Here is a 22694-nt window from a genome sequence, read left to right as displayed (position 1 = left end):
GGGGAAGGCAGAGAAAGGCCCAAGTGATAGAAATAATAGGCTCCGGACCATGGGGGCGAACTCAACAGGGTACAGAGGGATCGCAGGTTACATAGGCTGGACAGACATTAGGAGAGTCCTGTTCTGGTCTTAAGCAGAGAGCTGGGTTGAATGAGATGGTCCAAAGTTAAAATCTGAGATCTTGTGACGAGATGAAGTTGACCTTTAGATGGGGGGTAGGGCCAGCATGGAGTGTCCACAAACTAGTGTACAGTTGCGGAGCGGGAGTGGAGGGCTGAAACACTGCTTGGGGTGTTGGTGCTGGTATGTTGTGGAGAAGTGTCCCACAGAATGGGTGCAGTAACAGTTGTTGGTCTAAGATGGGAACAGACAGTAAAATTGCTCCTTCATGTTGCAGGTGGATATTTGGTCACTGGGCATTATGGTGATGGAAATGATTGATGGAGAGCCCCCTTACTTCAGTGATTCCCCTGTGCAAGCCATGAAGATGATCCGGGACAACTCTCCTCCCAGACTGAAGCTGGAACACAAGGTGAGAGATTCAAATACCTCAACACCTGGGTTCCAGGATTCGCTCAGTGAGGATAGGACCTGATGAGAAATTTGCCTACATTCCTACTCTTCCAGGCCTCATGGCATGGCCCGGGTGTACTCCAGGTCCATGTCCAACTCACTGGCTGGACCTTGCCCTGGAAAATCCTGGAACATATCCTCTGAGCTATTCACACAAATTTCCAGGTTTTAGACATTTTTAGCCAGCTTGCACAGTGCCCCCTAGAGCTCCTGTCCAATTTTTGTATAAATCCCCCAAAGAGAAAAGCTGCCCTGTTTTTGAGACGGATATGCTTCTTCTCCTCACAAGAATTCTCTATCGGTCTTTCTGTCTCTGTTTGCTTTCTCTGTGTCTGCATCTGTGCCATCACCCTCCAGCTCCTTTACTTGTAGATCTCTTTAGTGTTTGTAGCTCTCTTTTGTGTCTGCCAACCACATACCTTCTAGCCTTAACTTTCTTCCTGTTGGTACTGCTTCCGAGGCAAGACTCACATGGACCAGTCTGCCTTCTAATCCAAGAAAATGGCAATTGCACTCTTTATAATTGAAGCAAACTCTTAAAAGGCCTTTATAACATCTTAAAGTCAGTTAAACATTTCACAAACCTTTTAAAGAAACTCTAAATTTTTCTAACTACAGCATCTGGGTCATAAATCATCACAGGAGAGACCCACACACTTAGGGAGGGAGAGAATGGGTAGAACCACTTCTGTCCTCCATTAATTGGGTAGACTCTCCAGCGAGGTCAGCAAGAGGGTAAGTGTAATGTTACATCGACGTCAATGCCTGGGAGACCCTTGCTCAGAAGAGGCCTACTTGGGGGAACCTCCTGATTGAAGGGGCACAATTTTTTGAGGACACCCGATGACAAGAGGAGGCTGAGAGAGGAATACCAGCGACCTAGAGTCCAAGGATCGATACCACCCTCTGGAAACACCTGCCAAGTGTGCGGTTTCAAATCCTCTATTAGTAGATTTAACCTTCTAATTAGTATTATAATTTAGATGGCTGGGGGTCGGGAGCAGAGATTACTAATTTATCTAAAAGGAGAGTTCTTCAACAGAAGAAGTCTGGGAAGCAGTCGTTTGCAAGCTAGATCTGAACAAGCAGGAGAAATTTACAGGAAAAGAGAAGAAATTGAAAGAGAGGATGCCCACGTTATAGAGTGGTATTTAGTCATACCCATTATAGGGAGCTTTCAGCTACAGAGTATCAGAATACAGAATAACTCAAATATTCACCAGAAATCAAGCTGACTATACTAGCTTGGTAAATGTGACCCTCCTGCCTGCCCAGAGGATGGGATTCTCCATTGCGAGTCCTCCCTGCTGTTAGGGAAGGCGGAGAATTTGGCCCTCAGCCAACTCGCCCACTCGCTGCAGCGGGAACGGAGATACCGCACATAATGGGCGTCATTCTCCGACCCCCCGCCGGGTCGGAGAATGGCCGTTGGCCGCCGTGAATCCCGCCCCCGCCCCCGCCGAAGTCTCCGCTCCCGGAGATTGGGCGGGGGCGGGAATCCAGCCGCGCCGGTTGGCGGGACCCCCCGCTGGATTCTCCGGCCCGGATGGGCCGAAGTCCCGCCCAGGAATTGCCTGTCCCGCCGACGTAAATCAAAGCTGGTATTTACCGGCGGGACCAGGCAGCGTGGGCGGGCTCCGGGGTCCTGGGGGGGGGCGCGGGGCGATCTGACCCCGGGGGGTGCCCCCACGGTGGCCTGGCCCGCGATCGGGGCCCACCGATCCGCGGGCGGGCCTGTGCCGTGGGGGCACTCTTTCCCTTCCGCCTCCGCTACGGCCTCCACCATGGCGGAGGCGGAAGAGACTCTCCCCACTGCGCATGCGCGGGAAACTTTCAGCGGCCGCTGACGCTCCCGCGCATGCGCGGGGAAACTGACAGCGGCCGCTGACGCTCCCGCGCATGCGCCGCATTTCCGCGCCAGCTGGCGGGGCAACAAACGCCATTTCCGCCAGCTGGCGGGGCGGAAATCCCTCCGGCGTCGGCCTAGCCCCTCAATGTTGGGGCTAGGCCGCCAAAGATGCGGAGACTTCCGCACCTTTTTGCCGGCGCGATGCCCGTCTGATTTGCGCCAGCTTTGGCGCCAGTCGGCGGGCATCCCGCCGTTGGGGGAGAATTTCGCCCAATGTTTTTCGGAAATCATTTTCAGATGCGGTTATATAGTTATTGTTAAGAACTCTGAGCTGCTAGAGATTAAATAAACCAGGAATGAGGTTTATCAACAAACTGTCAGTCCATATCGGTTTATGTTTGAGAGGAAGAAAACCTGACGATCCTTCTACCAAGAAAGAGTTGCACTGAGATGCAGCATGGTTTGTGACTGGGGAATACACAAAGGGTAAAGATGTGCTGATTTTGTGGCTTGTGGCTGGTGTATGGGAAAAGGTCAGCTCAGTGGAATACAATGACTTAAAAGCGGAAACATTATTAAAGTTCAGAGATTAATGTCCCACCCAGACTCATTTGCAAACAAAATGACAACAACAGGAACTTTATATCCTTGCTATTAACATAGAATGATGTCCCAAGGTGTTTACAGAGTCATATTGGGCACAGAAAGAACTAAAATTCAGTCAGAAACTGTGAGCATTAGGAAGTGAAGCAAAAGTACAGTGCTGACCCAGTCACAGTACCAGACAGTGCTGACCCAGTCACAGGACCACACAGTGCTGACCCAGTCACAGGACCACACAGTGCTGACCCAGTCACAGGACCAGACAGTGCTGACCCAGTCACAGTACCAGACAGTGCTGACGCAGTCACAGGACCAGACAGTGCTGACCCAGTCACCGTGCCAGACAGTGCTGACCCAGTCACAGTACCAGACAGTGCTGACGCAGTCACAGTACCAGACAGTGCTGACCCAGTCACCGTACCAGACAGTGCTGACCCAGTCACCGTACCAGACAGTGCTGACCCAGTCACAGTACCAGACAGTGCTGACGCAGTCACAGTACCAGACAGTGCTGACCCAGTCACAGGACCAGACAGTGCTGACCCAGTCACAGGACCAGACAGTGCTGACCCAGTCACAGGACCACACAGTGCTGACCCAGTCACAGGACCAGACAGTGCTGACCCAGTCACAGTACCAGACAGTGCTGACCCAGTCACAGTACCAGACAGTGTTGACCCGGTCACAGTACCAGACAGTGCTGACCCAGTCACAGTACCAGACAGTGCTGACCCAGTCACAGTACCAGACAGTGCTGACCCAGTCACAGTACCAGACAGTGCTGAGCCAGTCACAGGACCAGACAGTGCAGAGCCAGTCCCAGGACCACACAGTGCTGACCCAGTCACAGGACCACACAGTGCTGACCCAGTCACAGTACCAGACAGTGCTGACCCAGTCACAGTACCAGACAGTGCTGACCCAGTCACAGTACCAGACAGTGCTGACCCAGTCACAGTACCAGACAGTGCTGACCCAGTCACAGTACCAGACAGTGTTGACCCAGTCACAGTACCAGACAGTGCTGACCCAGTCACCGTACCAGACAGTGCTGACCCAGTCACCGTACCAGACAGTGCTGACCCAGTCACAGTACCAGACAGTGCTGACCCAGTCACCGTACCAGACAGTGCTGACCCAGTCACAGTACCAGACAGTGCTGACCCAGTCACAGTACCAGACAGTGCTGACCCAGTCACAGTACCAGACAGTGCTGAGCCAGTCACCGTACCAGACAGTGCTGACCCAGTCACAGTACCAGACAGTGTTGACCCAGTCACCGTACCAGACAGTGCTGACCCAGTCACAGTACCAGACAGTGCTGACCCAGTCACAGTACCAGACAGTGCTGACGCAGTCACAGTACCAGACAGTGCTGACCCAGTCACAGGACCAGACAGTGCTGACGCAGTCACCGTACCAGACAGTGCTGAGCCAGTCACAGGACCACACAGTGCTGACCCAGTCACAGGACCAGACAGTGCAGACCCAGTCACCGTACCAGACAGTGCTGAGCCAGTCACAGGACCACACAGTGCTGACCCAGTCACAGTACCAGACAGTGCTGACCCAGTCACCGTACCAGACAGTGCTGACCCAGTCACAGTACCAGACAGTGCTGACCCAGTCACAGTACCAGACAGTGCTGACCCAGTCACAGTACCAGACAGTGCTGACGCAGTCACCGTACCAGACAGTGCTGACCCAGTCACAGTACCAGACAGTGCTGACGCAGTCACAGGACCAGACAGTGCTGACCCAGTCACCGTACCAGACAGTGCTGACCCAGTCACAGTACCAGACAGTGCTGACCCAGTCACCGTACCAGACAGTGCTGACCCAGTCACAGTACCAGACAGTGCTGACCCAGTCACCGTACCAGACAGTGCTGACCCAGTCACAGTACCAGACAGTGCTGACGCAGTCACAGTACCAGACAGTGCTGACCCAGTCACAGGACCAGACAGTGCTGACCCAGTCACAGGACCACACAGTGCTGACCCAGTCACAGGACCAGACAGTGCTGACCCAGTCACAGGACCAGACAGTGCTGACCCAGTCACAGTACCAGACAGTGCTGACGCAGTCACAGGACCAGACAGTGCTGACCCAGTCACCGTACCAGACAGTGCTGACCCAGTCACCGTACCAGACAGTGCTGACCCAGTCACCGTACCAGACAGTGCTGACCCAGTCACAGTACCAGACAGTGCTGACGCAGTCACAGTACCAGACAGTGCTGACCCAGTCACAGTACCAGACAGTGCTGACCCAGTCACAGTACCAGACAGTGCTGACCCAGTCACAGGACCAGACAGTGCTGACCCAGTCACAGGACCACACAGTGCTGACCCAGTCACAGGACCAGACAGTGCTGACCCAGTCACAGGACCAGACAGTGCTGACCCAGTCACAGTACCAGACAGTGCTGACGCAGTCACAGGACCAGACAGTGCTGACCCAGTCACCGTACCAGACAGTGCTGACCCAGTCACAGTACCAGACAGTGCTGACGCAGTCACCGTACCAGACAGTGCTGACGCAGTCACCGTACCAGACAGTGCTGACGCAGTCACAGTACCAGACAGTGCTGACCCAGTCACCGTACCAGACAGTGCTGACGCAGTCACAGTACCAGACAGTGCTGACCCAGTCACCGTACCAGACAGTGCTGACCCAGTCACAGTACCAGACAGTGCTGACCCAGTCACAGTACCAGACAGTGCTGACCCAGTCACAGTACCAGACAGTGCTGACCCAGTCACAGGACCAGACAGTGCTGACCCAGTCACCGTACCAGACAATGCTGACCCAGTCACCGTACCAGACAGTGCTGACCCAGTCACCGTACCAGACAGTGCTGACCCAGTCACAGTACCAGACAGTGCTGACGCAGTCACAGTACCAGACAGTGCTGACCCAGTCACAGTACCAGACAGTGCTGACCCAGTCACAGTACCAGACAGTGCTGACCCAGTCACAGGACCAGACAGTGCTGACCCAGTCACAGGACCACACAGTGCTGACCCAGTCACAGGACCAGACAGTGCTGACCCAGTCACAGGACCAGACAGTGCTGACCCAGTCACAGTACCAGACAGTGCTGACGCAGTCACAGGACCAGACAGTGCTGACCCAGTCACCGTACCAGACAGTGCTGACCCAGTCACAGTACCAGACAGTGCTGACGCAGTCACCGTACCAGACAGTGCTGACGCAGTCACCGTACCAGACAGTGCTGACGCAGTCACAGTACCAGACAGTGCTGACCCAGTCACCGTACCAGACAGTGCTGACGCAGTCACAGTACCAGACAGTGCTGACCCAGTCACCGTACCAGACAGTGCTGACCCAGTCACAGTACCAGACAGTGCTGACCCAGTCACAGTACCAGACAGTGCTGACGCAGTCACAGTTCCAGACAGTGCTGACGCACCCCCACTTTGGTTCTTCATCTTTTTTTTTTGTCCCTGGCTTACACTTCGCTGCTGGCCTCGAACAGGTTTTGGAACAGGCCGACAAACTGCCCCCAAGTATCCAGGAAGCCTTCCTCTGACCCTCGGATGGCGTATTTAATCTGAGAAATTCCGAGAGGTCAGCGAGCCAGTCTGCAGCTGTGGATGGTGCTGCCGATCGTCAGCCGAGCAGGATTCTCCGGCGTGCGATTAGGGAAGCGAAAGCAAGGGCGTCGGCCCCTTCCCCATGTGTAGCTCTGGCTGCTCCGATACCCCAAAGATTGCCACTATTGGGCATGGCTTCACCCTCACCCCCACAACCTTGGACATTGCCTCGGAGAAGGCTGTCCAGAACCCAGCAAGTTTGGGACAAGCCCAAAACATGTGGCTGTGGTTGGCCGGGCCCCTCTGGCACCGCTCACATTTGTCCTCCACCTCCGGGAAGAACCTGCTCATTCGGGTTCTGGTCAGGTGGGCTCTGTGCACCACTTTGAGCTGCATTAGGCTTAGCCTTGTGCAGGAGGAGGTGGAGTTAGCCCTGCTCAGTGCTTCGAACAAGAGTCCCCATCCTACCTCTGTCCCCAGTTCGTCCTCCCATTTTTGTCTGGTCCCATTCAGTGGTGTTCGGGCTCTATCCAGGAGCTGTCCATATATTTTCCCACATGGCCCCCACTTCTTGCTGCTTGTGCCTATCAGATCCTCTAGTGGTGTGCTTTCTGGGGCCCCGGGGTACCCCACTGTCTCTTTGCGGACAAAGTGTTTTATTTATTCCTGTCCTCTTGCTAGTTTCCACTTACTCGTCAGCTTGTCCAGTGTTGCCAGTCTGTGCCCTACGTAGAAGTCCCCGACTGTCAGTGTGCTGGTTAAGTTCCAACTGCGTTCTATTGTGCTTAGAGAGGACTACGATGTGAAGAATAAATAAAAGGCATACAAATATAGGGGTTGCTTAGCAACTGGGGCCTTGTAAGGTAGAGAAATTTTTGAGTTAAAAAAAAATAAATTTAGAGTACCCAATTCATTTTCTTTATCCAATTAAGGGGCAATTTAGTGTGGCCAATCCACCTAGCCTGCACATCTTTGGGTTGTGGGGGCGAAACCCACGCAGACACAGGGAGAATGTGCAAACTCCACACGGACAGTGACCAGAGCCGGGATCGAACCTGGGACTTCGGTGCCGTGAAGCATCAGGGCTAACCCACTGCGCCACCGTGCTGCCCCCAAACTTTTGAGTTTTAACTTAGCCAAGTTGATTGCACTTGGAGATATGGGGCGAAATTCTCCCCCAACGGCGCGATGTCCGCCGCCTGGCGCCAAAGACGGCGCCAATCAGACGGGCATCGCGCCGGCCCAAAGGTGCGGAATGCTCCGCATCTTTGGCGGCCTAGCCCCAACATTGAGGGGCTAGGCCGACGCCGGAGGGATTTCCGCCCCGCCAGCTGGCGGTAATGGCGTTTGTTGCCCCGCCAGCTGGCGCGGAAATGCGGCGCATGCGCGGGAGCGTCAGCGGCCGCTGTCAGTTTCCCGGCGCATGCGCGGGTGCGTCAGCGGCCGCTGTCAGTTCCCCGCGCATGCGCAGTGGGGAGAGTCTCTTCCGCCTCCGCCATGGTGGAGGCCGTGGCGGAGGCGGAAGGGAAAGAGTGCCCCCACGGCACAGGCCCGCCCGCGGATCGGTGGGCCCCGATCGCGGGCCAGGCCACCGTGGGGGCACCCCCGGGTTCAGATCACCCCGCGCGCCCCCCAGGACCACGGAGCCCGCCCACGCCGCCTGGTCCCGCCGGTAAATACCAGGTTTGATCTACGCCGGCGGGACAGGCAATTTCTGGGCGGGACTTCGGCCCATCTGGGCCGGAGAATCCAGCGGGGGGTCCCGCCAACCGGCGCGGCCCGATTCCCGCCCCCGCCCAATCTCCGGGAGCGGAGACTTCGGCGGGGGCGGGATTCACGGCGGCCAACGGCCATTCTCCGACCCGGCGGGGGGTCGGAGAATGACGCCCATGTAGTGAGAGAGAAGGCAGCTCTCACAGCTCTGCTAGAAGTCGTGGGCTTAGAAGGTTAGAGAGGGAACATCTCTCTCAGCTTTGATAAAAGAAAGGCTATACCATGGAGTAATGGTTAAAAAAAACAAGTGCAGGACTTCCGGGTGCGGCGATGACCAGCTGAGTCGCACGTTTCGGCAGCTCCCTGTGAAACGGACTTTTGGGCTCTTGATAGGAGCCCCAACGGCAATTTTGACAGCTAAAAACACTGTGCGGTAAACCAGAAGGGAATCCCCCCTGGATACGGATGGAAAAAGGAGGAGAGAGTGGCCAGATTGCAGTGGATCCTTTAGAACAGCGGCAAGGAAGGCAAGCAAAAACCAAGATGGCGTCGGAAGATGGCAGTTTAACATGGGGCCCTGAACAACAAGAGTTCTTGAAATGCTGTGTGGAAGAGCTCAAAAAGGAAATGAAGAAAGAGCTGTTGGCCCCGATACTACAGGCGATCGAAGGGCTAAAGGAGGAACAAAAGACCCAGGAGCGGGAGCTTCGGGTCGTGAAGGCAAAGGCAGCCGAGAATGAGGACGATATACAGGGCCTGGTGGTGAAGACGGAGACGCAGGAGGCACATCAGAAACGATGTGTGGAAAGGTTGGAGGCACTGGAAAACAACGCAAGGAGGAACAACCTGAGGATTCTTGGTCTTCCTGAAGGTGTGGAGGGAGCGGACGTCGGGGCATATGTGAGCACGATGCTGCACTCGTTAATGGGAGCGGAGGCCCCGGCGGGTCCGTTGGAGGTGGAGGGAGCATACCGAGTGATGGCGCGAGGACCGAGAGCAGGAGAAATTCCCAGAGCCATAGTGGTGAGATTCCTCCGTTTTAAGGATAGAGAAATGGTCCTTAGATGGGCGAAGAAAACTCGGAGCAGTAAATGGGAGAACGCGGTGATCCGCATTTATCAAGACTGGAGTGCGGAGGTGGCGAGAAGGAGGGCGAGCTTTAATCGGGCCAAGGCGGTGCTTCATAAAAAGAAGATAAAATTTGGAATGCTGCAACCGGCAAGACTGTGGGTCACATATCGAGGGAGGCACCACTACTTTGAGACGGCGGATGAAGCGTGGACTTTTATTGTGGAAGAAAAACTGGAATGAGCGGGTTATTAAAAAGAACGTTCGAACAAAGTGGTGGGGCGAATGTGGGGGGCAAAGAGGGGTTTTATGTACTAATCCTGCGATGTGGTAACTTTTCTCTCTCCCACAGGTGGTGATGGGGGGAGGAGGGGAGGTGGAGGAGATGGGGCGTTGGCCATTGGGGGCGGGGCCAAGGGAGAAGCGCGGGCTTGGTTCCCGCGCTATGATAATCATGGCGGGAATAGAGAAGCAGGAAGGAGGGGGCGTCGCACGGTGCGAGCCGAGGTCACGGGGGGAAGCCGAGGTCAGCCAGAGTTTGCTGACTTCTGGGAGCAACATGGGGGGAGTAATTACGCTAGCGGGGGATCTAGCGGGGGGGGGGGGGAGGGGGGAATTACTGGGTTGCTGCTGCTGGGGAGAGGGGGGAGCTGGTATGGGAGAGGATGGGCGGGGGGGCACCGCCTGGGGGAGATACAGCTGCGTGGGAACCGGGTGAGGAGCTGGAAAAAGGTGATGGCTAATCGACAAGGGGGGGGGGGGGGGGGGTAGGAAGCCCCCCAACTCGGCTGATCACGTGGAACGTGAGAGGGCTGAAGGGGCCGATAAAGAGGGCACGGGTACTCGCACACCTTAAGAAACTTAAGGCAGATGTGGTTATGTTACAGGAAACGCACCTGAAACTGATAGACCAGGTTAGGCTACGCAAAGGATGGGTGGGGCAGGTGTTCCATTCGGGGCTAGATGCGAAAAACAGGGAGGTGGCTATATTAGTGGGGAAGCGGGTAATGTTCGAGGCAAAGACTATAGTGGCGGATAACGGGGGCAGATACGTGATGGTGAGTGGCAAACTACAGGGGGAGACGGTGGTTTTGGTAAACGTATATGCCCCGAACTGGGATGATGCCAATTTTATGAGGCGGATGCTAGGACGCACTCCGGACCTAGAGATGGGAAAGCTGATAATGGGGGGAGATTTTAATACGGTGTTGGAACCAGGGCTGGATAGGTCGAAGTCCAGGACTGGAAGGAGGCCGGCAGCAGCCAAGGTACTTAAAGATTTTATGGAGCAGATGGGAGGTGTAGACCCGTGGAGATTTAGCAGACCTAGGAGTAAGGAGTTCTCGTTTTTCTCCTATGTCCATAAAGTCTACTCGCGAATAGACTTTTTTGTGCTGGGTAGGGCATTGATCCCGAAGGTGAGGGGAACGGAGTATACGGCTATAGCCATTTCGGATCACGCTCCACACTGGGTGGACTTGGAGATAGGGGAGGAAACAGGAGGGCGCCCACCCTGGAGAATGGACATGGGACTAATGGCAGATGAGGGGGTGTGTCTAAGGGTGAGGGGGTGCATTGAAAAGTACTTGGAACTCAATGATAATGGGGAGGTCCAGGTGGGAGTGGTCTGGGAGGCGTTGAAGGCGGTGGTTAGAGGGGAGCTGATATCAATAAGGGCACATAAAGGGAAGCAGGAGAGTAAGGAACGGGAGCGGTTGCTGCAAGAACTTTTGAGGGTGGACAGACAATATGCGGAAGCACCAGAGGAGGGACTGTACAGGGAAAGGCAAAGGCTACATGTAGAATTTGACTTGCTGACTACAGGCACTGCAGAGGCACAATGGAGGAAGGCACAGGGTGTACAGTACGAATATGGGGAGAAGGCGAGCAGGTTGCTGGCACACCAATTGAGGAAAAGGGGAGCAGCGAGGGAAATAGGGGGAGTGAGGGATGAGGAAGGAGAGATGGAGCGGGGAGCGGAGAGAGTGAATGGAGTGTTCAAGACATTTTATAAAAAATTATATGAAGCTCAACCCCCGGATGGGAGGGAGAGAATGATGGGCTTCTTGGATCGGCTGGAATTTCCCAAGGTGGAAGAGCAGGAAAGGGTGGGACTGGGAGCACAGATCGAGGTAGAAGAAGTGGTGAAAGGAATTAGGAGCATGCAGGCGGGAAAGGCCCCGGGACCGGATGGATTCCCAGTCGAATTCTATAGAAAATATGTGGACTTGCTCGCCCCGGTACTGACGAGGACCTTTAATGAGGCAAAGGAAAGGGGACAACTGCCCCCGACTATGTCTGAAGCAACGATATCGCTTCTCTTAAAGAAGGAAAAGGACCCGCTACAATGCGGGTCCTATAGACCTATTTCCCTCCTAAATGTAGATGCCAAGGTCCTGGCCAAGGTAATGGCAATGAGAATAGAGGAATGTGTCCCGGGGGTGGTCCACGAGGACCAAACTGGGTTTGTGAAGGGGAGACAGCTGAACACGAATATACGGAGGTTGTTAGGGGTAATGATGATGGCCCCACCAGAGGGAGAAACGGAGATAGTAGTGGCGATGGAAGCCGAGAAAGCATTTGATAGAGTGGAGTGGGATTATTTGTGGGAGGTGTTGAGGAGATTTGGTTTTGGAGAGGGGTATGTTAGATGGGTGCAGCTGTTGTATAGGGCCCCAGTGGCGAGCGTGGTCACGAATGGACGGGGATCTGCATATTTTCGGCTCCATAGAGGGACAAGGCAGGGATGCCCTCTGTCCCCATTATTGTTTGCACTGGCGATGGAGCCCCTGGCGATAGCGTTGAGGGGTTCCAAGAAGTGGAGGGGAGTACTTAGGGGAGGAGAAGAGCACCGGGTATCTTTGTATGCGGACGATTTGCTACTATACGTGGCGGACCCGGCGGAGGGGATGCCAGAAATAATGCGGATACTTGGGGAGTTTGGGGATTTTTCAGGGTATAAATTGAACATGGGGAAAAGTGAGTTGTTTGTGGTGCATCCAGGGGAGCAGAGTAGAGAAATAGAGGACCTACCGTTGAGGAAGGTAACAAGGGACTTTCGTTACCTGGGGATCCAGATAGCTAAGAATTGGGGCACATTGCATAGGTTAAATTTAATGCGGTTGGTGGAACAGATGGAGGAGGATTTCAAGAGATGGGATATGGTATCCCTGTCAATGGCAGGGAGGGTGCAGGCGGTTAAGATGGTTGTCCTCCCGAGATTCCTCTTTGTGTTTCAGTGCCTCCCGGTGGTGATCACGAAGGCTTTTTTTAAAAGGATTGAAAAGAGCATCATGGGTTTTGTGTGGGCCGGGAAGACCCCGAGAGTGAGGAAGGGATTCTTACAGCGTAGCAGGGATAGGGGGGGGCTGGCACTACCGAGCCTAAGTGAGTATTATTGGGCCGCTAATATTTCAATGGTGAGTAAGTGGATGGGAGAGGAGGAGGGAGCGGCGTGGAAGAGATTAGAGAGGGCGTCCTGTAGGGGGACTAGCCTACAGGCTATGGTGACAGCCCCATTGCCGTTCTCACCGAGGAACTACACCACAAGCCCGGTGGTGGTGGCTACACTGAAGATTTGGGGACAGTGGAGACGGCATAGGGGAAAGACTGGAGCCTTGGGGGGGTCCCCGATAAGAAACAACCATAGGTTTGCCCCGGGGGGAATGGATGGGGGATATGGAATGTGGCAAAGAGCAGGAATAACGCAACTGAAAGATCTGTTTGTGGATGGGAAGTTCGCGAGTCTGGGAGCGCTGACCGAGAAATATGGGTTGCCCCAAGGGAATGCATTCAGGTATATGCAACTGAGGGCTTTTGCGAGGAAACAGGTGAGGGAATTCCCGCAGCTCCCGACACAAGAGGTGCAGGACAGAGTGATCTCAAAGACATGGGTGGGGGATGGTAAGGTGTCAGATATATATAGGGAAATGAGGGACGAAGGGGAGACTATGGTAGATGAACTAAAAGGGAAATGGGAAGAAGAGCTGGGGGAGGAGATCGAGGAGGGGCTGTGGGCAGATGCCCTAAGCAGGGTAAACTCGTCGTCCTCGTGTGCCAGGCTAAGCCTGATTCAGTTTAAGGTATTACACAGGGCACATATGACTGGAGCACGGCTCAGTAAATTTTTTGGGGTGGAGGATAGGTGTGCGAGGTGCTCGAGAAGCCCAGCGAATCATACCCATATGTTTTGGTCATGCCCGGCACTACAGAGGTTTTGGATGGGGGTGACAAAGGTGCTTTCAAAAGTAGTAGGAGTCCGGGTCGAACCAAGCTGGGGGTTGGCTATATTTGGGGTTGCACAAGAGCCGGGAGTGCAGGAGGCGAGAGAGGCCGATGTTTTGGCCTTTGCGTCCCTAGTAGCCCGGCGCAGGATATTGCTAATGTGGAAAGAAGCCAAGCCCCCGGGGGTGGAGACCTGGATAAATGACATGGCGGGGTTTATAAAGCTAGAGCGGATTAAGTTCGTTCCTAAGGGGGTCGGCTCAAGGGTTCACCAGGCGGTGGCAACCGTTCGTCGAATACCTCGCAGAAAGATAGACGGAATGGGATAAAGAAGGCAGCAGCAGCAGCCCAGGATCGGGGGTGGGGGGGGGGGGGGGGGAGGGGGGAGGGGGGAGGGGGGGGGGGGGAATGGGATAAAGAAGGCAGCAGCAGCAGCCCAGGATCGGGGGTGGGGGGGGGGGAGGGGGGGGAAGGGGGGGAAGGGGGGGGGGAGGGGGGAGGGGGGGGAGGGGGGAGGGGGGGGGGGGAGGGGGGAGGGGGGAGGGGGGAGGGGGGGGAGGGGGGAGGGGGGGGGGAGGGGGGAGGGGGGGGGGAGGGGGGAGGGGGGTGGGTGGGAGGGGGGGGGGGAGGGGGGGAGGGGGGGTGGGGGGGGGGAGGAGGAACCAGAAGGACTCTCAGGGTTGTTAATATATACTGTATAGTATGTATAGGTTGTTGCTACAGATAATTATATATTGGACTGTTAAATTATATTTTTGGAGATTGTTACTTGTGACAAGGCAGTTGCCAATTAGGGCTAGTTTTCATTTTTGTTATTTATTATTTATTCATTTTTTGTTTATAAAATAGGCCATTGTTATTTGTGTTGTTATAATATTGTGTAAAGGATGCACAATGTACTGTGTTGGTTGACCAAAAATTTTCAATAAAATATTTAATAAAAAAAAAAACAAGTGCAGAGATCTGAAGAGCAGCTAGTTAAAGAAACCAAAGAAATGAGGAGCAGTGTCCAAGAAGTCTGAAGTTAAGTGAACAGAGACCTAGGTGTTGTTCAGAATAATTTAAGGAAGAGTAAACCAGGTGTTCTGAGTTAAAGAGACAATTGCAGTGACCATATTTAAAATGGGACAACAACCTCCAAAGGTAAAACAAACATCTGATGCCATTTTAATATAATCTGGGAATTAAAGCAATTGGGAGCAGTTTGCACAGCAGTGAAGACAAATAAATCCTTAATGGGTTGGTGTGAAATCCTGGACTAGATGCACTGTTAATGTGGAGTGGAAACTTTGATAAAACGTGTCACCTGGTCTAGATTTTGGAACGCAAACCGCCAAGAAAAAGCATTATAACTATGAGAGAAGATTTTAAAGTGTGTTTTTGGGAGTGGAGTTTGGAAACTCTCATTTGAGAATCATCTGGGCTATTTTGTGGAGGTATCCACAAACATTCACGTGGGTTCAGAGTGGAGAGTATATTTGCCCACAATCATTTGATTTTGATTTGATTTATTGTCACATGTACCGAAGTACAGTGAAAAGTATTTTTCTGCGGCCAAGGGAATGTACACAGTACCTACATAGTAGACAATAAAATAATAATCGACAGAGTGCATTGACAAATGGTACATCACAAAGCAAATTTTGTGTGCTTAAAAGGGACTTTGTGTTAATAAGACCACTGTAAGATTAAGATTACTTTGTAATCTCTGTTAATCCTAAAATCTGTATGTAATTGTTAAAATAAGGGAGGAGTAAAGGCATATTGTATCATAATCCAATTTGTTCATGGTTGCTCATTGTTTTTGTTGTTAAGATGATTAGCAGTTCTGTGATTATGTTCCTCAATGTTTTATTAAAAAAATAAAAGTTACGGGCGGGATTCTCCATTCCTGAGGCTAAGTGCCTGCTCAAACGGAGAATTCGCAGGAGGTTCACAACAGGAAAATCGGCGCGAACCCCTCACCGACTCCTGTACCGGTGATGGCTAGTACCAGCGCCGTGTGAAACGCTTGTGGATTGTGCAAAAAACGGCCGGAGAATGGCCGGGTCCAGGGCCGCACATGCGCATGGCTCACGACCTGTACCGGTCGTGCCGTAAAACATGGTGCCGGCCGTGCTCGAATCCTAACCCACCAGCCGCGACCTCACGAACCACCTCCTGGCCACACCCCACTAGTCCCCCCAGCCCGAGCAGAAACCCCCCCCGGCCAGCGGCACGAATCCCAGATGAGTGTGGCGGTGCAAGACACTGTCCGCAGCTGACACTTCTGGGGCGAAATTCTCCGGTATTGGCGCGCGACTGGCGCCCAAAACGGCGCAAATCAGTCGGGCATCGCGCCGCCCCAAAGGTGCGGAATGCTCCGCATCTTTGGGGGCCGAGCCCCAACCTTGAGGGGCTAGGCCCGCGCCGGACTGATTTCCGCCCCGCCAGCTGGCGGAAAAGGCCATTGGTGCCCCGCCAGCTGGCGCGGAAATGACATTTCCGGGCGGCGCATGCTCGGGAGCGTTAGCGGCCGCTGACGGCATTCCCGCGCATGCGCAGTGGAGGGAGTCTCTTCCGCCTCCGCCATGGCGGAGACCGTGGTGAAGGCGGAAGGAAAAGAATGCCCACACGGCACAGGCCTGCCCGCGGATTGGTGGGCCCCGATCGCGGGCCAGGCCACCGTAGGGGCACCCCCCAGGGGCCAGATCGCCCCCAGGACCCCGGAGCCCGCCCGCACCGCCTTGTCCCGCCAGTAAGGTAGGTGGTTTAATCTACGCCGGCGGGACAGGCATTTTAGCTGCGGGACTTCGGCCCATCTGGGCCGGAGAATCGCGGGGGGGCGCGGGGGGGGGGGGGGGGGGGCCCGCCAACCGGCGCGGCGCGATTCCCACCCCCGCCGAATCTCCGGTGCCGGAGAATTTGGCAACCGGCGAGGGCGGGATTCAGGCCAGCCCCCGGCGATTCTCCAACCCAGCGGGGGGTCGGAGAATCTCGCCCCAGGTTCCCAACCGCTGGGACCACACGCAGCCCACGCCGTCGGCAACTCGGCCCATCGGGGGCAGAGCATCGAGGTTGGGCCGGTCGATGACGCGCCAACAGCGTTGAAGCGGTCTCTTTCAACCTTATTCATGCCGACCCCCATCACCTTGCCTTCTTCAACTTGGGTGGTTTCAGTCACTGACAAGGTCATGCCCATTCACTTCCTTGTGAACCGAACCTCACCCCCCAAGTCACCCAAAACTGTAAAGGCCCCACTCCTTCTGGGTTCACCTTCGAAGAAAAAATCATTTGCAACAGCATTTTCAAACTTCCAACTTCCATTTGCCATGACACTGCTGAAGCTGTCAATCTGCTCTCACATCGACTCTCTTCCATCTCTGATGCCCTTGGGTAAAGCATTTAGTCTCGTCCATCCCTCAATATCAAGCCAAGCCTCCACTATCCCTTCCATCCTCTTCCCCAACAGGATTCTGTGAAGGACTGGGCAATCCCACAGACTTCTGTGTCACTAAGATGGGGACCATCTGCTATTCTCCTTGCCCACCTCTTCGCAGATTCCCCCTGCCCCAGTCCTGAGCGTATGCTCTCTAATGTCACCATGACCATGGGACTCGTGTCCCCTCTACCCTATCCCCACCTAACCCCTGACTGCCCAACTTCCCTTCCAGGCCCCCTTGTTCGCCGGTATTGTTAACGGTTTCCTCACTTCCATTTAAACCTGCTGTCTTCACTCAACTTTAAAAAAAAAAACACTTTTGGAATCTATTTATTTGTGAGATGCCTCTGTGAAGTGAAAGTATGAACAATGATGGACAGGAAAGGACCCTCTGGTCCATTCACCATTCCCCATTCAATACATACATCCCCATCCAGAACTATAGCATCTCCTGGGAGAGGCACAAAGTGCCTTGGGATGTTTGTCAATGGCACACTATAAGTGGGATTAGAATATTCAGACTGAGCTCTGGAAGTGGGGATGGGGGTCATTGTGATGAACTATTCTGACTGGGCTGTTCCACTCAGCTCTGGCTTGTTTGTTAACTGATGGGTAATGTGTTTCCATCTGTAGGTCTCTCCCATTCTCAGGGATTTCCTGGGCCGGATGCTGGTTCATGATGTGACAGACAGAGCTACGTCCATTCAGCTGCTGGATCATCTGTTTCTGCTGCAGGCTGGACCACCCGAATGTATGATCTCTCTGATCCAGGAATGCAGACGGTGCTAACAGAGAGAAGAATTCACATGTGCAAACAGGGTGATATTACCCTGGTCTCGGAGAGTAATAGCCCAGGCCCAAGTTCTGTGCTGAAGAAAGAGCTCGGGGGCGGACCTCCTGCCTAAGATTGCACATTTCAGTTTTATAATGGGAAGAGCAAAGCAGAGGATAGTGGGTAATCCACGTTTTCACCATAGAAATTACAAATCTCCTGGTATCTCTAGAATACGTCACATAGGTGGGTATATTGTGGTATTGATGGAACATTGGGTACGATCCACACCATAGCACTATCGTCAGCACGTAGAGTGAGAAGCCACAGTCAACACAGACCATCACTGGGGAACAGTTCCACAAACACTGACTCTCACTGGGGTACAGTTTCACAGGCACTGACTCTCACTGGGGTACAGTTCCACAGACACTGACTCTCACTGGAGTACAGTTCCACAGGCGCTGACTCTCACTGGAGTACAGTTCCACAGGCACTGACTCTCACTGGGGTACAGTTCCACAGGCACTGACTCTCACTGGAGTACAGTTCCACAGACACCGACTCTCACTGGGGTACAGTTCCACAGACACTGACTCTCACTGGGGTACAGTTCCACAGGCACCGACTCTCACTGGGGAACAGTTCCACAGACACCGACTCTCACAGGGGCACAGTTCCACAGGCACTAACTCTCACTGGAGTACAGTTCCACAGACACTGACTATCACAGGGGTACAGTTCCACAGTCACTGACTCTCACTGGGGTGCAGTTCCACAGGTGCCGAATCTCACTGGAGTACAGTTCTACAGGCGCTGCCCCTCACTGGGGTACAGTACCACAGAGACGGACTCTCACTGGGGTACAGTTCCACAGGTGCTGACTCTCACTGGGGTACAGTACCACAGGTGCCGACTCTCACTGGGGTCCAGTTCCACAGACACTGACTCTCACTGGGGTACAGTTCCACAGGTGCCGACTCTCACTGGGGTCCAGTTCCACAGACACTGACTCTCACTGGGGTACAGTACCACAGGTGCCGACTCTCACTGGGGTACAGTTCCACAGACACTGACTCTCACTGGGGTACAGTTCCACAGACACTGACTCTCACTGGGGTACAGTACCACAGGTGCCGACTCTCACTGGGAACAGTTCCACAGACACTGACTCTCACTGGGGTACAGTACCACAGGTGCCGACTCTCACTGGGGTACAGTTCCACAGACACTGACTCTCACTGGGGTACAGTACCACAGAGACGGACTCTCACTGGGGTACAGTACCACAGAGACGGACTCTCACTGGGGTACAGTTCCACAGGTGCCGACTCTCACTGGGGTACAGTTCCACAGGTGCCGACTCTCACTGGGGTACAGTTCCACAGACACTGACTTTCACTGGGGTACAGTTCCACAGACATTGACTCTCACTGGGGTACAGTTCCACAGAGACAGATTCTCACTGGGGTACAGTACCACAGAGACGGACTCTCACTGGGGTACAGTTCCACAGGTGCCGACTCTCACTGGGGTACAGTTCCACAGACACTGACTCTCACTGGGGTACAGTACCACAGAGACGGACTCTCACTGGGGTACAGTTCCACAGGTGCCGACTCTCACTGGGGTACAGTTCCACAGACACTGACTCTAACTGGGGTACAGTACCTCAGGTTATGACTCTCACTGGGGTACAGTTCCACAGAGACGGACTCTCACTGGGGTACAGTACCTCAGGTTATGACTCTCACTGGGGTACAGTTCCACAGAGACGGACTCTCATTGGGGTACAGTTCCACAGAGACTGATTTCTGGTGCGGCACACAGTCGGGATTCTCCGTTTCGCCAGCTGGTCACTGGGGTTTCCCATTATGGGGCACGCCCACGCCATGGGGAAACCCCTGGGCTGCCGGCAAAACGGAGAATCCTGACGGTGGAGAATTCAGCCCACTGTCTCTCACTGGTGCACAGTTCCACAGAAGCAGGCTGCTGTCTGCTCACTCTGTATTTTTCCTGTGTCCACAAGGCACTTCCAGTCACCGTGAAGCCTGCGCAGTGCTCCCACAACATGAGGCTTGCTTTTTGGGAAATAAGTTGTTCAAAGAATTTGAGGACAATGTGGTGTTGTACCAGTATCTCTTGCCGCTTCTTTCCATGAGTGTTATCCAGTTTTACAATAGGGGGCAGTATGTAGCTGGATCCACAAGCTGCCTCTCGGCTTCTATTCTCTTGCTGCTGACCTGAAAGATTGATCATAAGGATCTTAAATGTACGAGTTACTGAACTTCCAAAGCAATTCACTGAGGTGTCATGTCTGTGTGAGTAGGTCTTATATATAAATACAAGGACATACACCACGTGCTTATTGCTTAACTTAAGAGTTGTCATGGGATACAGACTGAGCCCTTGCTCTGGCAGTTTCTTCACTTCTAAGGTAAAGATTCGCTCACCAGCCCCTCGCCCAGTGCCTCCACTCTGTTTGTACTCATGGTCTGGAACTATTGCGCAAAAGGGAGATCCAAGCTGATGAGTTGGTTCCCCCAAACTCCAGGCCCAAGAATTTTGCATCTCTCTCATGTTTCCGATACACAGAGGTCTTGGAATTCTGTTTTCTGACTAAGAACAGCCCTTTCCAAACCAGGCTCATGATGGTTCGAACAGCATGGCCCAGTGAGTGCGACACACAAGCCTAAATAATACTAGACAGCCCACGCTTGGAGGATGGAGACCAAAGTTACAGGGAGACAAAGGCCAGAACGTCGGCCTCTTTCGCCCCCAGAACTCCCGGATCTTCCGACACTCCAAAGATCGCTACCTCCGGACTCGGCACCACCCGTGTTTTTAGCACCGTGGACATTGCCTTAGCGAACCCCTGCCAAAACCCTCTAAGCTTCGGGCATGCCAAAAACATGTGGACATGATTTGCTGGGCTTCCCTTATAGAATCATAGAATCATAGAAGTTTACAGCATGGAAACAGGCCCTTCGGCCCAACCAGTCCATGCCGCCCAGTTTTTACCATTAAGCTAGTCCCAGTTGCCCGCACTTGGCCCATAACCCTCTATACCCATCTTACCCATGTAACTATCTAAATGCTTTTTAAAAGACACAATTGTACCCGCCTCTACTACTACCTCTGGCAGCACATTCCAGACACTCTCTACCCTCTGAGTGAAGAAATTGCCCCTCTGGGCCCTTCTGAATCTCTCCCGTCTCACCTTAAACCTATGCCCTCTAGTTTTAGACTCCCCTACCTTTGGGAAAAGATGTTGACTATCTACCTTATCTATGCACCTCGCACACCTATCCTCGACTCAGAAAAACCTGCTCATCCTAGCCGCTGTCATGTGTGCCCGGTGGACTACCTTAAATTGTATCAGGCTAAGCCTGGCACATGATGAGGATGTATTAACCCTGCTTAGGGCATCCGCCCACAGACCCGCCTCTATCTCTCCTCCCAGCTCGTCCTCCCACTTGCCCTTAAGCTCATCCACCGGGGTTTCCTCCACCTCCGAAAGCTCCTGGTAAATATCCGATACCCTCCCCTCTCCCACCCAGGTACCGGACACTACTCTATCCTGTATCCCCCGTGGCGGCAGCAGCGGAAAGGCCGGCACCTGTTTTCTCAGGAAGTCTCGCACCTGCAAATACCTAAACCCATTCCCTGCTGGCAATTTAAATTTATCCTCCAAGGCTTTCAAGCTGGGGAAGCTCCCGTCTATAAATAGATCCCCATCCTTCTAATTCCTGCCCTTTGCCAACTCCGGAACCCACCATCCAACCTATCTGGTACAAACCTGTGGTAATTATAAATCGGGATCCAAATCGATGCTCCCTCCACTCTCTTATATCTCCTCCATTGCCCCCAGATTCTCAGAGCCGCCACCACCACCGGACTTGTGGAGTATCGGGCCGGCGAGAACGGAAGAGGTGCCGTTACCAATGCTCCCAGACTGGTGTCTTTACATGACGCCGTCTCCAACCGCTCCCATTCCGACCCCTCCCCCACTATCCACACTATTCCTAATCGTGGCTATATTAGCCGCCCAGTAGTAATTGCAGAAGTTCGGCAGCACCAACCCACCCTCCCCCCGACTGCCCTCCAGCAACACTTTCTTCACTCGCGGGGTTTTACCCGCCCACACAAAGCCCGAAATAATCTTATTCACCCGCTTGAAAAAGGCCTTTGGGATGAAGATCGGGAGGCACTGAAAGACAAATAGAAATCTGGGGAGGACCGTCATCTTCACGGACTGTACCCTCCCTGCCAGTGATAGCGGGAGCATATCCCATCTCTTAAAGTCCCCTTTCATTTGATCTACCAACCGGGATAGGTTTAACTTGTGTAGTACCTCCCATTTCCAGGCCACCTGGATTCCCAGATATCTAAAGCTCTTCCCTACCATTCTAAGCAGCAGCTCTCCCAGTCTCTTCACCTGTCCTCTTGCCTGGATCGCAAACATCTCGCTCTTCCCCATGTTCAATTTATTTCCCGAAAAACTGCCAAATTCCCCCAAGATTCGCATTACTTACCCCATCTCCTCCAATGGGTCCAAAATGTACAAGAACAGGCCATCTGCGTAAAGTGAGACTCAGTGCTCCACCCCCCCCCCCCCCCCCCCACCCCCGAACCAGCCCTTTCCCGTTCCTAGAGGCTCTTAACGCCATGGCCAAAGTCTCTATGGCCAGAGCAAACAGTATTGGGGAGAGGGGGCACCCTTGCCTCGTCCCTCAGTGTAGTTTAAAATGCCCCGACCTCTGCCGGTCCGTACGCACACTCGCTACTGGGGCCTGATAGAGCAACCGCACCCAGTCAATAAAGCCCTCACCAAACCAAAACCTACCCAGCGCCTCCCACAGGTAATTCCACTCCACCCGATCAAAAGCCGTCTCCGCATCCATCGCCACC

The 22694-nt window shown here is 53.7% G+C and overlaps 1 protein-coding gene across 2 annotated transcripts in view; it reads left to right on the top strand.

The window, feature by feature from the left end:
- LOC140398364 (serine/threonine-protein kinase PAK 4-like) overlaps window positions 1-22404 on the top strand; it is a 127018-nt gene extending 104614 nt beyond the window's left edge. For both annotated transcript variants that reach the window (XM_072486986.1, XM_072486978.1), the window contains 2 exons: window positions 398-532; window positions 17645-22404. In XM_072486986.1, the coding sequence (XP_072343087.1) occupies window positions 398-532; window positions 17645-17800 (291 nt within the window). In that variant the 3' untranslated portion in view covers window positions 17801-22404. The remainder of the gene's footprint in view (window positions 1-397; window positions 533-17644) is intronic.
- The last annotated feature ends 290 nt before the right edge of the window (window positions 22405-22694 follow it).

The sequence above is a fragment of the Scyliorhinus torazame genome, chromosome 2 (assembly GCF_047496885.1).
Source record: "Scyliorhinus torazame isolate Kashiwa2021f chromosome 2, sScyTor2.1, whole genome shotgun sequence".
NCBI classification, from domain to species: domain Eukaryota; kingdom Metazoa; phylum Chordata; class Chondrichthyes; order Carcharhiniformes; family Scyliorhinidae; genus Scyliorhinus; species Scyliorhinus torazame.
Note: the sequence above shows the minus strand (reverse complement) of the source record. Positions and strands in the feature narration are given on the sequence as shown.